This window comes from Etheostoma cragini, chromosome 7, assembly GCF_013103735.1.
Source record: "Etheostoma cragini isolate CJK2018 chromosome 7, CSU_Ecrag_1.0, whole genome shotgun sequence".
NCBI classification, from domain to species: domain Eukaryota; kingdom Metazoa; phylum Chordata; class Actinopteri; order Perciformes; family Percidae; genus Etheostoma; species Etheostoma cragini.
The window spans coordinates 12,821,302-12,838,655 of record NC_048413.1 but is presented as its reverse complement, the minus strand read 5'-3'; the positions used below and the strand labels follow the sequence as shown (position 1 = coordinate 12,838,655).

Genomic DNA, 17,354 nt, shown 5'->3' with positions numbered 1-17,354 from the left:
TATAAAGCCCCCACACATGTACTGTGGCTGTCACAGAATTATTGCATCTTTATGGTCCAAATTCTAATGAAGTTGATTTAATCCAATCATTATTATCATACAGTTATATCATCAATCAGCAGTGGAATAGATTCATGTATTTATATCATTACACCCATAGAGTACGAAGAGTACGAAGATGATATGACCTGTCCTGGCCATTATTAACATTAAAGAAACACTGCAGCAACTGCATTATTTTATTTTTTAATAGGCTTAATGGCTTGCTGATACGTGAAGCATGGATTTAACTAGTGATGGACCGATTTTATCAGCCGGTCGATACATCAGGCAGATATTTGCATTTTTACGTTTATTCTTCGGCATATTCATCCTGCATTTCACATGCAGACCATGCACTGTCCCTTCACCACTAGCACCATCAATTACAAATCAAGCACTTTATTTCAGTGGCTACTTTTCAGGTTTATTGTTTTGTTAAATTACTTAAATGTGTTGCCAAAGGACATTTTTTTATGACCTGATTACTTCTGTCTTGTAATATGTCAGCAAGCAATGCATCATCAAGACTATGTTGTAGATGTTGATGAAAGGCTACAACATTTTTTGTCACATACAGCAAACGTCTCCTCACTATCCGCTATCTGCCTGTCCTGTGAACACACTGTAAAAAGACGCGGCCTCTGTAGACAGCCCAGGTTCTTTAAACAGCAACAATAACACACTGCGCCAACCTGCACCACAAACCCCAACAAACGGTGTTCTAGCCTATAACTGACAAAAAGGAGTTGCAAAAAAGCTGGAGCCCTATCAACACGGGTGCAGCTGCACACAACGGTGCAATTATTATTTTTTTAAACCTTTATTGTGTATTCACAGTTCATTCATATTGAATGTGTCACGTTCAGAAGACAGTCCTAGTGTATTTACATTAAACTATTTAAAATCCTAGTACATAGTGGCCTCCATGTTTCTGACCGTGTGCTGCATGACATCTTTCCCACATGTGGGTCACCACATTTGCGAGAATGACGGATTGGACAGAGTCCTCTTTTGACAAGTGAAGAAGGCCACATGGCCCACCTTAAAATAAAGGCCTCATAGGATCATATTGCCAAATACTCTTCACACTCTTCACACTCTTTATTGTACTCCATGGCTATGTCATATTGGTCCCATCAAATCATTTGGGTGACTGACCTGTGGAAGGTGTTTAGATTTCAGCTTGAAAAACCATGCTTTGTATTTCATTCCTGACCTTGTAAAGTAAACTCTGTCGTATGGAAGTGTGTGTTTGCGTGTTGCTCTGAAAAGGTTACACTCAGTGTGTGTCCTCTGGCTCTATGTTCAACACTGGCTCTGACTTATTAAGGGAAAAGTATGTCTGTTCAGTGTAAATGTGTTGGTAGGGCTCTGACAGGTAGATTACTACTTTGTCCCATGAATGCAATTCTGATTGACTTGAGCAACGTCCTGTTGTCAGAAAGTGATTGTATTCACTCCTGGACAAATACAAATTTGAATTATTCAAAATACATTGTGAACATGGAATCTGTGTTACTGCAATAGCACAAATTCTTGCATTGTGTTTTTATCTTTTATTTCAACTGATCTATCCTGCTTAGCACTCACCTGTCAATCAATCAACCATGGATTTTGGTCTTGTCCTGGGTAATTCAGCAGCGTTAGCACGTAGGCTACTTCCACAATGCGCATTCATAACTCAACCAATTCCTTCTTGTCAGTTATAGGCTGCTGAACAGCTGCAAAACTTGTAATGCAACATTTAATCGTATATATTTTTTTTACTCTGGTTCATTTTCCATCAAAACCACAACTCAGAGATTACAACCTCTCGAATCTGTCACTGCAACTTCACATGTGTGCTCTTGCGCATCCCAAAGTGGTGAGTCTGCGCACCTCGACTTTTGCAACACTTTTGGTGATACATTTGGTGCAAAACTAATTTGTAGCTGTGAACTTAGGCGTGGAGTTCTGAGCCAACAGAATGGAGAAAGAAGGGTTTCTATTGCCAGATGAGGGACAACTCTGTCTGGCTTATTTGTGTAGCATGAAGCTTGGTGGAATAGCAAGCTAGCGGTAGCTAACTAACCAGCCTGCCCGCTTCTAAATAAATACCTTTAAATTGTCTAAACACTTTTTAACAGTCAAACTGAAACACTGGCGGGGATCTCCAAGTCCTGAAGCTGCAGTTTCAGAAACAGCCATAGCTTTGGCAGAAAACACCAAGTTATTTGTTTTGCGTCACTTGGTAGTTTCCAAGGGAGATATGGCCACTGGTAATGCGTAGAGAAGTTTGACAAAGTTCCTTTACATATGCTAACAACATTATTATAACACAAAGTTGGTTGAGTATTGGCAAAGTATCCCTTAAGTTAAAATAGTTACATAATGTTGCTTTAGGGTTCTCAGTAAGAAAACCAGTCAGAAGAAATGCAAGGCTAATGCAGACCTAATTGCATAATGCCATATCCATAATGTTAATGTATTCTGAATCAGGTTCTAATTTCATTATAATGCACTCATCACAATATAATAGCACGTAATGCTCTGTGAGAAACACTTCAAAATCAATTAAAGAAGGTATTTCTTTTCGCTTTGTCAGCTGTTAGTGTCTCTAAAGTTGAAGACAAAGGGCAAATCAAAACTTATGCTGTCATACCATTGTGCTACCATACCGTCCAGTCGTCTGCTTATGTAATTAATTTTCCTGCATTGGGGATACACAAACCTATTCTTTTTATACATCATTTTTATCAAATTGAACTGGGGGGTTTGAAATGAGTGTCCTGTCTCCCAAACGACCAGCTCATCAACACAACTAGCAAATGTGTGACGCTAAAATTAATCATTGTAATACGTAAAGGTTGCTATAGGTAGAACAGGTATCAAAAAGGTCTAGGTTTGTAGACATGTTCCATAGGTCAAATGGGAGATGATCAGGTATGATACATCACTAATGAATACACAGATGTCTGTGATGAAAGAACACAGACTACCACATTTCTTGAACACATTGCAACATGCTTCTGTAGGGTCTGCATGTGTTTACAGGAAGGTTGGGTGTGTGTTGGTGCCAGATTTTGTGTGAGAGTCAGTAGATGTCTGGAATATCAATGACCTCTTTACACCTCTGATTGCTCTGCACCGAGGAGCAGAATGATGAAAGAGAAAGCTGGGAGTAGAAAGTCAGAGGTGAGTTTCAGGGCTTTTCTCTCAGCAGCATCCCTGTCTGAGGGTGAAAATGTTTCTCCAGCCTGTTTGTTAATTGCGACTACAGTGTTGGCTCCTGCATAACATGGACATGTACCTACCTAGATGGAATTAACTATTGTTCGTTAGTTTAGTCTAGCCATCTTACTCAAATGATAAGTAAGAACTAAACAGTGCACGGTGATAGCCAGTCAAATCAAAAGTTGATTTGAAGTAATACACAGAGCTTGCTTTGGCAGCACTGCTCCCTTCGTGAGAGCCAACTCCGTTTGGGCGTTTGAAAAAGCGTGACATTTTACAGGGTTGGAATGGGTGCAGGCAGGGTCTGCTGCTCTATGGGTGCTGGAATGGGGCCAACAGCACATCTATATGCAATTGTGTTTATTCTACTTTCTGCTCTGTGTGTGTGCATTCGTGCATGTGTGTGTGTGTGTGTGTGTGTGTGTGTGTGTGTGTGTGTGTGTGTGTGTGTGTGTGTGTGTACCAGCCTCGAGGTGGCCATCAGCAGTCAGGAGTCAGCAGAGGTATCAAAGTAACAGCAGTGAGCCCGATAGAGGATGGGAATTAATTATCACCTTTACCTCAGCATTTTTCTCACTAAACTGTGCTCATTAGATCAGAGCTGTTTGCCCTTCGGGGGCCACCAGAAAACCTTGAAGTTGCATCTTTCACAAAAGAGGTTACAGTAATCATTGCTGTAAGGCACAAACACACATGAAAACGGCATCAGGTTAGGAAAGCCGTTTCTGCTTCGATTCCACACGTATCACATTTGTGTTTAACATGTTATTAAGAATGAAAATAATGCAAGAGCAGAGGGCTTCCCACATAAAGATTCATGCATCTGTTGAGTGTGTACTCAAATGTACATATTTATTTAAAATGAATAATAATACACTTGTGTGTTGCCCACTAATCAACTTTGCATTGTGCACAATTTGAGGGGGACGCTATGTTAACGAATATCATAAATTTAATTAGAAAATCAATCCCACAAAATGAGACTTACTATGTAAACTTTACCGCTGAGTGACTACCTGTGGCATCCCGGGTCACAGCTGCAAATGTAAGGAGACGGCCAAAATACACAGACCTGCATAAAGCCGTGGCTCCACTTAGTGAAATTTTCTTACCACGCCACTGGTTACTAAAGCGTGTGAAATATAATTTGTGTATCCTCCCCGTGATTCAGAACCCCGCATATAAAAAAACATATAACCAATTATTCCTCCTTCAAAGAAACAACAGCTCAAGCAGTATAAGAGCAACATTTGAGATTGATACATCTCAAATCTGTACAATACCACAAACAATATACAACATGGATGCAAAGCTGTGACAGCTAGCTGCTGGATGTAACTTCATATTTAACACAGTATTTTAAGGTGGTGGACTAGGTGCAGATTTGCTTCTTGGAATGATTTTATCACTTTTGCACCTGTCTCTCTTTGGACCACTGTAAAATGGACCTACTTACTCAACCAATCCTCCAAGTTTTGTCACTATTACTAACTTGTTTGTTTCTTGAGGCACTCTAGGACTGAAAGGATTTTTAATTTTAGTGTAGTGTCTTCAGATAATTACAGAGGGCAGTTGACCGTGAAATTCAACCCACCTTGTTGTTCAGTGACATTTGAGTTATTGGAACCGCTCACAGACTCATCGTTTGAAAAGGCCAGTCTCCGTGCAGCTGAGTGCGTTTTGTGTTTATGTGTTTGAGTGATTGTATGTGTGTGTGTGTGTTTGTGTGTGTGTGTGTGTTATTTAGTTATATTATATACTATATAGTTTAAGGAGTGGGGACATTTTTCACAAGGTAAGGTCATTTTGGCCATTCGGTATTTTATGAAGGGGCCAGTTTACCGCCAGGGACTTCATTGAGTCAAAGGTGCTTCTAAGGATAGCTTTACAAGGGCACAGAGGCATGAACAAGTCTGTGTGCGTGTTTGAATGTGTTTGGCTGTATGTTTAAATAACTAGCAATTTGTAAGCTTTTAAACAAGCAAGTGAGTGACTTTATGGTGAGTGATGTGGTGCTTCTGCACACCATACCGTATACATTTTATATATTGGGCACTGTATATCCATAACCATAATAGGATACCCATATGTGTTGCAGTGTGCCTGAGTTGTGTTTCATGACCCTATTGATATTCTGTGGACTGTATGTATTGTTCGGATAGGATCCCTGTTGACTCAATTAGGGCTGCATATTGTTCTGCAAAGCATTGAATAATGTGGGAAGAGAGAGACATTGACACAGTCTGAATATAGATGACCATGTTCTCGCACAAATTGTTCTCCTCCCAGTTATGAGCTTTAGCACTGACGCTGTGTGGCTTGATTGACGTGTTTGAGTAAAGCACTGAAAAGGTCAAACTAGATCAACTCCTCCATGTCCATCAGAATTACATTAACTTACCCAGTACAGTATGAGTTTTCCACATGCCCAGAGGAATTACATAGACTATACAGTATTGTGCGGTGTAAAAGGAAGAGGATTTTGCATAAGCTGAGTAAGACTGAGCGTTTTGACTTACTGTACGTGCTGCACCTGCTTCTCTTCAATGCAGCCAGTGATTGCTCTAAGAGCTTTTCCACTGGAGCCCTATTGTTCTGCTTTGCTTTCATGAGTAAACTTACATCTAGAGATGATTACCAGACTCTGTAGTCATCCAGTAGCCCCAAGAAAAGAACGCAAACTGAAAATATCAAGGATCGAGATGTACCATTAACTAGACTCTGCTCTCTAAAGAGATACAGAAACATGTTATTTTATGCAGTTCTTTTTATTGCAGCTAGGTTTGGTGTCCCCCATTAAAGTAATGTGTTGTGTATCTGCTTTGTACCGTTTAGTAAGACTTTGAAAGGAAGAGTGTGGAGATCCACTGGACCCCAGAGGTCTGTTTTACTTACATTAGTCTCAGGTCTGGGTGTTACTGTACTGTGTACAGTAATGCCCTCTGATCACATTGTGCATCTTAATCACTTTCCAAATGAATAGCCTCTGTATAGGATTTATGTTATTCAATGACAATTATTATTAGCAAATTTAGAAATTAGTTTCACAATGACAGTCAAATGATCTCCTGTTTATCTCTTCCAGTTGGCTACAGAATGTTTTATCGTTGGAGCAGTTGCTAAGCATAGGTCATTTTATTTTTTCTATTAGTCGGTGACGCTTATAAACAAATTACCTTTGGAATAATTTTCCACAATTTTGCATTTGTTCTTTGGGCATTATCAAAATTGCTGCTCTTTTGGACTGCAGCAGCATTCTCTCTCTATTTGGGTCTGTTCAGATCTAATTATCCTTGGGTCTGTTCCGACTGGGTCTCTTGAATCAAAATTGACTATGAACATTGGGTTTGAGTACGTTTCCCTCTGGATCAGTTTGGATCCACAGTTTAGGAGAGTCCACAAAAAATGTGATTCAAAAACTTTATTAATCCAACAAGGGACAAATTGTTAATTAAAAGGAGGGATATTTAAGGCTCCTATAATCATGTTATATTAATGTGTCAGATGAAAATGTGAAAGGGGTCGTTTATATAAACCACCAGAGAATAATCACCTGAATCTGCAGCTCCCCTCAGTTTACAGAGCTTTACAGGGTGTTCAGCCGTTTGTTTGGCTGTCTGACCCACAACTTTCCAGTCTTGATTCCCTCACGCTCAAAGGCTCAAAGCATCCAAGAGGATCTTGTTTCAGGGGCTGTTGAATCCTCAGCTACGGCCCTGCGCTGACAGCAGTTGCCTTTGATATGTGAAATTGGTATTTTGGTTCATGCATACATTGTTGGATGAGGTTATATTCCCACTGAGGAGAGGAAATTCCTTTGCCAATTCATTCTGAGTCACGAAGGAGGGGTGTAGGCCTATCATTTAAAAAAAAAAAAAGGTTTTCATGAATGCGTAAAACACTTTTTGCGGTTTCTGACAAATGCAGATTTTATCCACAGTCCACCCTGCGCAGAGAGAGAGAGAGAGAGAGAGAGAGAGAGAGAGAGAGAGAGAGTTGGAGCAAGAGAGAGTGAGTGAGTGAGTGAGTGAGTGAGAGAGAGAGAGAGAGAGCGCGCTCCTCCTTCTCCGTATCTTCCCACCACTCATCCCGAAAAGCCAACGAAAGACGGTCTTCACGTCGGAGTCCTGTTATCATGTCTCCACTCGCATAATGGGAACTGAATTAAGACAGCTGTGGTACGTCCGTCTCCTGTACTTTTCCGCTTTTACCTTGGCTAGTAGCGTTTGTCTAATGTAAATCTACTCTTCGCTCAATAACTTCTTCTTTCCTGGTAATTTCCCCCCCTCCACCCCCCCAGACACGCTTTCAGAAATAACCAAACCTACATCTTGTAATTAAACTGCTCTGGAAGAAGCTCCTGTTTCTTCGGATGGAGAATTTTGAATCGGTGAGTTGAGGAATCGAAGATAAAGCTGTCAGAATCAGCTGTGTTTAGTTATCAACTGTTCGACAAAATGAATCGCTTTTGCTTTGTCCGCGTTGAGGGTAGTGGCCAATTTGTCATCAAGTATCGTAAAAAAAATGCTTATTTGGAAGCGGGGTACATGCTGCTAAATTAAATCGTGAATTTGACTTGAATAATTATTGACTTCTTTCATTTATTTTTAAGTAAAACGAATATGCATGTTCTGTTCTGTATCTAGAACTCAACAGGTTTCTAATATCTCGCTTGTGTCTCTCTACAACCTTGTAAATGTGCCAAAATATAAATGTACAAAAACATAAACTAGACAATTTTATGATGCCGTTGCTTTGTTTGCCTTCAATTTTTTTCTAAACTATAACCTGCAGTAAGCAGTGGTCCTGCTTCTTATCTATAACCTAATAGCAGGAATTTGAGAAATATTGCCTTAAAGTGTGGAAGATGATGCTTATTGAAACTTGCAGTATGTCCCTGCAATCAACTGTAGTCAACTATATAGCGATATAACTACATCAACTATACTTTCTAGTGTGCACTGTAAAGGTTTCTCACCTTAAGTGTGATGTTAAATTTGATTTCCAGTGAAGATACTTTATTGCTGTCTCAGCAAGACTGCTATTTAGGATATGAGTTGTATTGTTCATTTTCATCTTCATTGTAATGTTCATTCCATTTATTTACTTGCTCTTCTTTTATGATCCTTATCCTCACATCTGTAACATTAATTGATCCAAATTCTAATCCCATTTCATTTTTGAATTGGTCATCATTTGCTCTCACTCTCCTGATCATCATGATCATCATCATCATCAATGAGCACCCCTGTCCATAACCATACAGATTCTCATTCTCTTCCCTTTTAGAGGGTGAATGAGCTGATGTCAAGCTGGTTGTGAAGGTGCTGGACTTGTTCCCCCTCGACGCCCCAAGCCGGACACAGCATGGCGGCAGGAGTAGCGGCATGGCTTCCCTTTGCCAGGGCAGCAGCAATCGGCTGGATGCCTGTTGCCAATTTGCCCATGCCAGTGGCTCCCACCGAGAAGAACAAGCGTCAGGATGAGCTAATCATTCTTAATGTCAGTGGACGGCGCTTCGAGACCTGGAGGAATACGCTAGACCGCTTTCCAGACACCCTGCTGGGGAGCTCAGAGAAGGAGTTCTTCTACAACGAGGAGACCAAAGAGTACTTCTTTGACCGGGACCCTGACGTGTTCCGCAACGTGCTCAACTTCTATCGCACAGGCAAGCTCCACTATCCACGCTATGAGTGCATCTCGTCCTATGAGGAGGAGCTGGCTTTCTTTGGCATCATCTCAGAGATCATCGGTGACTGCTGCTACGAAGAGTTCAAGGACAGGAAGAGGGAGAACGCAGAGCGTCTAATGGATGACCAGGAGGACAAAAAGGACGCTAAGCTGCCCAACATGACTTTTAGGGAGACTATGTGGCGGGCTTTCGAAAACCCCCACACTTCCACCATGGCCCTTGTCTTCTACTACGTCACTGGCTTCTTCATTGCTGTCTCTGTCATCACCAATGTGGTGGAGACGGTGCCCTGCGGCTCGTCGCCCAATCAGAAGGAAGTGCCATGTGGTGTGCGCTACACCGTGGCCTTTTTCTGCATGGATACGGCCTGTGTCATGATCTTTACAGTGGAGTACCTGATGCGCTTGTTTGCTGCCCCGAGCCGCTACCGCTTCATGAGGTCTGTCATGAGCATCATTGATGTGGTGGCCATCTTGCCCTACTACATCGGCCTGGTGATGACTGACAACGAGGATGTGAGTGGCGCTTTTGTGACACTCCGTGTTTTCCGCGTATTCCGCATCTTTAAGTTCTCCCGTCACTCGCAGGGCCTGCGCATCCTGGGCTACACGCTGAAGAGCTGTGCCTCGGAGCTGGGCTTCCTGCTTTTCTCCCTAACTATGGCCATAATTATCTTTGCTACCGTCATGTTCTACGCAGAGAAGGGTTCAAGCTCCAGCAAATTCACCAGCATCCCAGCCTCCTTCTGGTACACCATCGTTACTATGACAACGCTCGGGTAAGAGCAGAGCAGACACCTCTTTTATCTGGTTGCAAGTGCTGTGTGTGTCTGTGTTTGTGTGCAAGTGAATGCTTGTGTATGCAAATGTATGAGTCCGTATATTGTGTATTTGCAGTTTGGGTCTGTAATGTGTGAGTGAATGTTTGATTAGGATTGGACTTCAAATCCGTGTCTGACTGTGTGGCTAAAAAAAAACTGAAACTGCCTCAGAAGTCAGTGCCACTCTTTCCAAGACATCGTTTCCAAACTTTATGCATAATGATAAAAGACTACAGAGAGTTTGCACTTTTCAGTAGTCTGTAGTAATAACTGACGGTATTCTTCAAGGGGAAAAGTGGCCATGAAGATATTCTCTTTCAGTGATAGCCATGCCAATGCATGCCCTTTATAAATCACCGATAGGACGGAGAGAGATGTAGGTGGAAGTTGAAGGCCTCTTATTGAAACAATTACATAGAAAACAGAGATTATACCATTACTTTCCTCTCCAACATGCCTTGTGGTTAACAGAACTGAAAGAGTGACTTCACATGAGAGCCCTCCTCCTTCTTCCCTTGTTCTTTGTGAGTTACACTAGTTGCTGGCCTTGAAAATGAAGTGCCTCTTGGTACAAAAGCTCTGATGCACAATATGAAAAGTCTGCTCTCCATTTTAAAAAAAGGAAAGTGAGTGGTTTAGTTATTTGCTTTTGAGACTTTTTAGAGAGATCATTATTATTGTTAACACAGTTTTTAAAGGCAAAACAGTTAAAGGCATTATTATTCACTGAATGCCTAATAACCCTGTAACCCAGGTCTGTTGTCATTCTTTGTTTTTTACAGTCTCGTGAATTGGCTTTGATGGACTTTTACAAGATGAACATGAGGAACATGTTGATGTTTTGTCTACCAACTTGTTATTCTTCATTTTATGTCAACATATATTTCCACCAGTTGTTTTATAGCAGTGAGGGGAACCACAGATACATCATCAATTTCACACTGCGCACACACACACACACACACACACACACACACAGCTCTGTGATGCAGCACTATTAGGCCTAATGGCAATGTGTTTCATGAGAGTCCCTGTTGTGGATGTGTGAGTCAGACTAAGAGGCTGACAAATTGCAGCATCCTGCTAAATGTTAGAGTCATGGAGGCCATAAATGGCTCTGAGCTCATTGCTGTGACACAGTTGGCACCCTGTGATTTTGCCCTGCCATTCACAACCTGCCCAGAATATCAGGTGTTGAGCTGATGTTTGATCTGGATTGGTTAGTTTGGTGTTTGTGGACATATCATTAGCAGCTAAACTGTGGAAATTAGCGTGGCATTCTTTGCTGTTTTCTGTCAATTTTGTGAACATGCAGCTGTTGGCTTCGCTGTCCGTGGTAACCCGTAAGTCTTTCTGTGAGACGTGAGACGCTAAACCGTTTTCCTGTTGGGTTGACAGTAGGATTGCGGAGGAGGACACGTTGTGTGCATGTGTAAGTATTTGTTTGTGTATTAAGAGAAGGGTAGTTGTTTAGCTCGGCCTCATCAACAAAGAAGGGGGCAGAAGTGGGTGTTAGAGTAACTAATGATGTGGTCCAGTGCATCTGCTGACTAATAACATTCTAGTATCTGCTCTTGCATTACATCATAAATACGCACAAACTAACCATACACACACAGACAATGTTTGGTTTTGTGCATGTATAAACTAATTGAAAAATATGTGGTTTTGCATTTGTGTGCATGTTAAGACCTTGTATGTGGGTTTTTTTTAACTTGAGAAGGTGTGAGCATGTTTCACAGCATCTTCGAGTAAATGTGATTTAAGATGGACAAAGTTTTTCTATTTTTTTGTTCTCCAGCTAACATTGAAATCTGTGGATGTGCCACTTCCCACAGAGAATGTTTCCTTGACTTGTTGTCTTCCTGTCTAGGTGCCTCAGGGTTAAGTGTTAGACTTTGTTTTCCCTGTGGAGACACTCATACCATCTACACTTATGTTAAATTTACTGCTAAATTGTGAACTTTAGCCTTGGTGTTTGCTCTGCACTCTGAGAAATACTGCTTCTGTGTGTTTTGCTGTTTTTGTGTCATGCACACCCGTGTTTATTGGTACTATGACACATAGCAAAAAGGGTGCCTTAGCTGTGCCACATATACATGCTGCCTTTCCTGCTGTGGCTTTTTGAGTGTTTTGTTTATCTGACGATAATCCAGCCTCAGTCAGAGTCCATAATCCCCCTTCAACAATGGGCAATGAAATACCAGGTAACTAACTTGAAGTGCAGAAAATTAAGGATGGTGAAAAAGACCCAATTGTGGATATATAATAATAATATTTGAAGGATTTTGGTTCGGACTTTGGTACAAACAAGAAGTCTAAAATCTAGACCCTATAGGTCGTTTATTATGACTAACTGGACAAAAACAGGTTTAACCAGCCATGCCAGTTAGCCGGCCACCAACCAACACTGCTGTCCTTTGAGCCCTGTGCTCTCCCCATAGTAGCGCTAAAAAGCTTAGCTCAAATCCAGCAAATGAGGGGCATGTTGGCACATAGTAGTGAGGCTTTAGTTAAATCGCACACATTCAGGCAAAAAGGGATTTTGTTACCTAGGTTGTTAAACAAATTGATTTTGACCTTTTGAGTGATGACAACTTTGAGCATTTGTCATATTCGGTTGACCCTGTTTTGTAAACTGCTTTACGGCTAGAGAGGAGGCAGAGAGGGTGTTTGTTTGCAGCAACTATTAAACCTCAGCTTTTCATTACGGTCCCTCTAGAGACAAGATGGACTCATGTCCAGGAAAGAGTTCAAGTGTGATCCCAGTTCGGCAGTCTGTAATGGTTACTAACAAGACTTTTAGTCTTTTGTTTTTATGACGTTTAATAGTCATTAACTGTTTAGATGATTCTTTTTGTTTAGCACTAAAGTGGGAAATGTTTTCACCTCTAAACTTGAACCTCTCGCCGTAGCAAATGTTCAGTACACTACCATTAATCAAAATAGATAACAGCAATACAAAAATTCAAGGGATATATACATATATATAATCTCTCTCAAATGTATTGTTTGGAATTATCTAATCTAGTTACCTTTTTACACAATGACATTATGCTCATTAAAATGCTAATTCAGCACATAGGAGGGAGATACTCCTCTACAGTACCTGCATCTTAACAAACGTTTTCACAGACTGCACCACTTGAGAAATACATTTTCTTCATATACTGTAGGTAATTGGCCAAGCCTAATCTAATAGAAGGAAATACAATGTTATTTTTTTTGTCTATGAATTTCCCTTTTTAAAAAGCTTGATTGAAAAGTGCTGATTGTCAATGCCCTGCTCTAGAGCAGCTTACCTCAATTAGGATTGCATGATATGAGGAAATTATCTAATTGTGATTATTTTGACTGATATTGCAATACGATTGACAATATTGTAGGGGATGATCAATTTTGTATCATTAATCTCATTTTCATTGAAAAATCTTAAAATTTATGTAAAATGAAAATGATTTATACAATTTTTGCGAGAATCTGTACCAAACAACTATTGTTGTCTTTAGTCAATATGATACAGTTTGTAGGCTAGGACGTCTCTGCAGCATCACAATAATTCAATCAGGATGGTTTGACACACATTTTGCATTAAAACAAATGGGGCCCCACCTGCGATATTGCGTACTCCATATTGCGATTTTGATAAAATTAAGATTAATTGTGCAGCACTAACCGCAATACCGCTCTGTGTTCCATACTTGTACAGGTCTGGCAAGGGGAACCCCCTGCCATGCCAGAATACTTATTTTTTCTTTTATAAAGCCCAAATATCAATAGATTTTTCCTATATTTATTCTGCAGCTGCGCACCGCTATGGACTGCAACAACGCACTGCTGTGAGTCACTAAATGAGACAACTGTCTGTGGTTTGTTGACATCTAGTCTGGATCAACAACGATTTATTTAACGGATAGTTCCGGCACTGCCGGTAGTTTGCCGGATGTCTCTCGCTTTCTGCTTTCTTTGTGTTAACTTTAAACTTTGGCCGTTTTGAGGAACCTCCTGAGCAACATTACATGCTGAAAATGGCAAGAATTTAATTATGTATGGATTGTGCTACAAGGCAGGCCTGTTTGGATTGTTTGGGGAATGATTGTAAGGATTTACAAAGAATATGTTTACAGCATTTACTCTAACTGGGACGTTTTGGAAATTTACTACGGACAAAATACAAAGCAATACACTGGTAAGAGTAATTTTGTTTAACCTTGTATCCAGGTAATTTAGATAGCTCACTGTGTACCTAATTTCTCTGCGTAGCTTGCTAGGGTTGTAAGTTTTTTCAAAATTCACGCTTCAGTATGTGCAACGTTTTTTATGGTGTCTAATACTATAACTAGTATATTAAAAAACAACTAGATCAGTGCTTTCTTAAAATGCAGTCTATTACACACAACAAAACTTACCAGCTGTTCTTGATGCATCTTTCATCATCTGTCATTTTTGCTGACTAATTAGGCTGGTCCCTTTGACGAAGTACTGATGATAGTTGGAGTGTTGGGTTGTGTTGTACTCATAAGCATAGCCATGCTTGAGTGCGATTAGTATCCTTATCAAAGACCAGCTTCTTTTGATCACTGAGATCAATGCACTGCTATCTGTCTCCTAGACAACATTTTAATGTACACTATTGGTTGCTGTGGTGCATGGTTTGCTTGTACATGTAGAAAACGTATGTGGGGGGCGTCTGCACTTTGGGTGCATGTGCCTGCTCATGTTCACTTGTGCCCATAAATGTGCGTGTGTGGCCTTCTTTGTGTGCATGTGATTTCCCCCTCTTTCCCAACTCATTGTCACCGAGCTCTGATTTATAGAGCATTTACTCTGGAGCCAACAGCTTGTGAAAAAAGATGGTCAATGCAGATGAGTGAATATAGATTTGAGCAGTAGAGAGAAATGTGGCAGCCATTGTTAGTGCTACTAGAATGGGTGATGAAGGTATGACTCAAAGATAGCCCCTAAATGTGATGTCACTGACCCATTACCTTAGATTCATGAAAGCAGTTAAGGAAGTCATTTGTCCATGGTGATTTAGGTCCAGGTCTGTTTGTAACCTTTTTCTTTTTTTAAGGTCAGGATTAGTGGTGAGCTGACCTGTACTTAAATCAATTAAGACTTTGCATAATGACATGAGTCCATGACGCACATGAAGTACACTGCAGTGTGAATTATGTATGGCTCTGTGTCATGGCTTGTATAAATGCAACATGTAAGAAATGTGAGATGAGCGCATTTGGCTTTCTGTTTAACTGAAATATACGTTGAAATGCAATTCATCTTCTCTGTGTGTACAGTCAGAGCACTCCAGTGCATACACTAAACCAAATCAAATTATTTATTGCCCTTTTATTATTCTTAATTCCTTCTAGAAATCAACATTTATTATTCACAAAGACAGTAAGAGTTATCATCATGGGGTTTTAAAGGGATTTACTCCTGGAGATATACCAGGCAACATTTGCCTTTACAGGCTCAGTGGTAGAGCAGTTTCCTGCCAATTGGAAGGTTGGTGGTTCAATCCCTGGGCCTGTAGTCCCATGTTGAAGTGTCCTTGGACATAGACACTGAACGCTGAGTTGCCCCCAATGCATCTGAGTGTAAATGTGTGTGAGTGTTTATCTGATGTGCAGGTGGCACCTTGTACGGCAGCCTTGGCCACAGTGTAGGAATGTGTGTGAATGGTTCCTGTATGATGTAAAGGCGCTTTGAGTAGTTAAGACTAGAAAAGCGCTAAATAAATACAGTACATTTACAGTCTCCGCACCATACACTATTATCCGTAAAGACTTACAGTACTCAATATCCATAAGTTAGAAAACACCATCACTGCAAGTTAAAGCACACAGTGATTAGCTGACCAGTGATTGAGAGGTAAATAAGAGTGTAACAATGCATGCTTAACTCAGCATAGATGTAAGTTTTAAGCACATAGCAGCCAGTCATGCTTCTTTACTGTTTAATGGTTTTCTGTTTGTAGACATCTGTTTGTAGACATTTGGGAACCAACTTAGAGCAGCAAAACATCCTTCTTTACACTCAGCAGCAATAAGTAAAACAGCAATGAGCAGGCAATTTCTAACTCGGCTCTCCATTTATACATGGAATTAACAAGCAATCTTTATCTGGATGTCCTATGTAAATAAGAAAAAAAAAAAAATTATATAAATGCAAAGGCCTGGATTAGATGTCATGTCCAGACACATATCACATGTTAATACAGGTGGAAAGGGGGTCTAAATCACAACAAGCAACAAAGCTGCAATTTACACCAAAACAACAACTTTTAGAGGTCATATCAGGAAAATATTTAATTACGTATCATTAATTGTCAAATGATATACTGGAGCCTACTGTATATCCAAGAACCTCATGGACAGAAAGAGATGGCTCAAAGATTTTATTTCCTGACAATATTGTCCAAAGGTAGTGTCATTTTGTCCGCTACTTTTTGATTTGGTCTTAGTCCCAAGTCAAATGGCTCTTGTTAGTTTTTTTTAGTCAACCTCTCCCTGTTTTCTTTTAGTCAAGTTTTAGTTGATTCAAAGTCTTAGCATTTCAATGTCTTAGTCGAAGAAAACGTAACTATTTTAGTTTAATTTTAGGAAATGAAAACTGTTTGCATTTTAGTCAATCTATTCTAGCCAAATATAATGATCTTGTCATTTAGTGTATTTGAGTAGTCTTTAATGTAATCCTGTCATTTATGTATTTGTTGTAAGATGTTATCTTATCATTATCTGATGAAAAACACAGGTTAAATCATGGTCGCAGCAAACCATCTGGTCTTTCATAATGATTGAGGTCAGAGCGGCTCAAAGAGCGGACTTATTGTCTACTGTAGCCAATCATTGCAACACGTTGTATGCAACCATATCGATATTGTTACAAAATGTTGAACGTGCGCAGCTCGCCGATCAGACCCTCCACAGTTGTCACGTTTACGTCATATCAACGTCCGCACTGCACTGGCTGCACCAAACGAGTTGAAAGCAAGTAACAAGAAACAGCGTTTAGTCATGCAAAAAAAGGTGGTTGATGGACATATTAAGTAATAGTTGTTATTTCAATTAAGCTTTCCAGTGCCTTTCTCTGTGGTCTTGTTTTTTGTGTTTCCCCAGTGCTTTTCTTCTTTTTCTTTTCTCGCAAACAACCAATATTTGGAAACCGTAACAGTTAAGAGACTGGAAAGGTTGTGTAACTTAATTTTAATATACCAGGATTTGTCATGAATTATAGATTAATTACTTCTCCTCCCTGACTGTGGTGGGGGGAAGCCAACATTACAGAACAGTAATAAATCATGGACTTAAGAGTTAGTTTTTCTTTGGTGAATAAAAGCCACAGTTGCTTAAAATATCTTTGTGCTCTACCACTTGCTGTAAAGTGAAATCAGAGGGAGTATGAGTCCATTAAAACGCTTCAGTAACATCTAGAGTCTCTTTTGGCTTTAACATGTTTTTTTTTATACAACATTGACCTCCAGCTGAACTTAATTCTTTATGATGGAAATATGTTAACACACACAAGCACAAAAGCATATCTGAAAAAGTGAATCTTAACTTTGACCTCCCAGCTGTTACTTTC

At 40.2% G+C, this 17,354-nt stretch overlaps 1 protein-coding gene across 3 annotated transcripts in view; it reads left to right on the top strand.

Annotated features, from left to right (window-relative positions):
• Nucleotides 1–7,301: 7,301 nt before the first annotated feature.
• The window catches only part of kcnd3 (potassium voltage-gated channel, Shal-related subfamily, member 3), a 97,969-nt gene continuing 87,916 nt past the window's right edge, over nucleotides 7,302–17,354 (top strand). The window contains exons 1-3 of one of the 3 annotated variants that reach the window (XM_034876397.1): nucleotides 7,304–7,433; nucleotides 7,556–7,645; nucleotides 8,545–9,725. In XM_034876397.1, coding sequence (XP_034732288.1) covers nucleotides 8,623–9,725 — 1,103 coding nt within the window. In that variant the 5' untranslated portion in view covers nucleotides 7,304–7,433; nucleotides 7,556–7,645; nucleotides 8,545–8,622. Of the gene's footprint in view, nucleotides 7,646–8,536; nucleotides 9,726–17,354 lie in introns of all 3 variants that reach the window. The other 2 variants (XM_034876396.1, XM_034876398.1) reach the window with 2 other exon arrangements.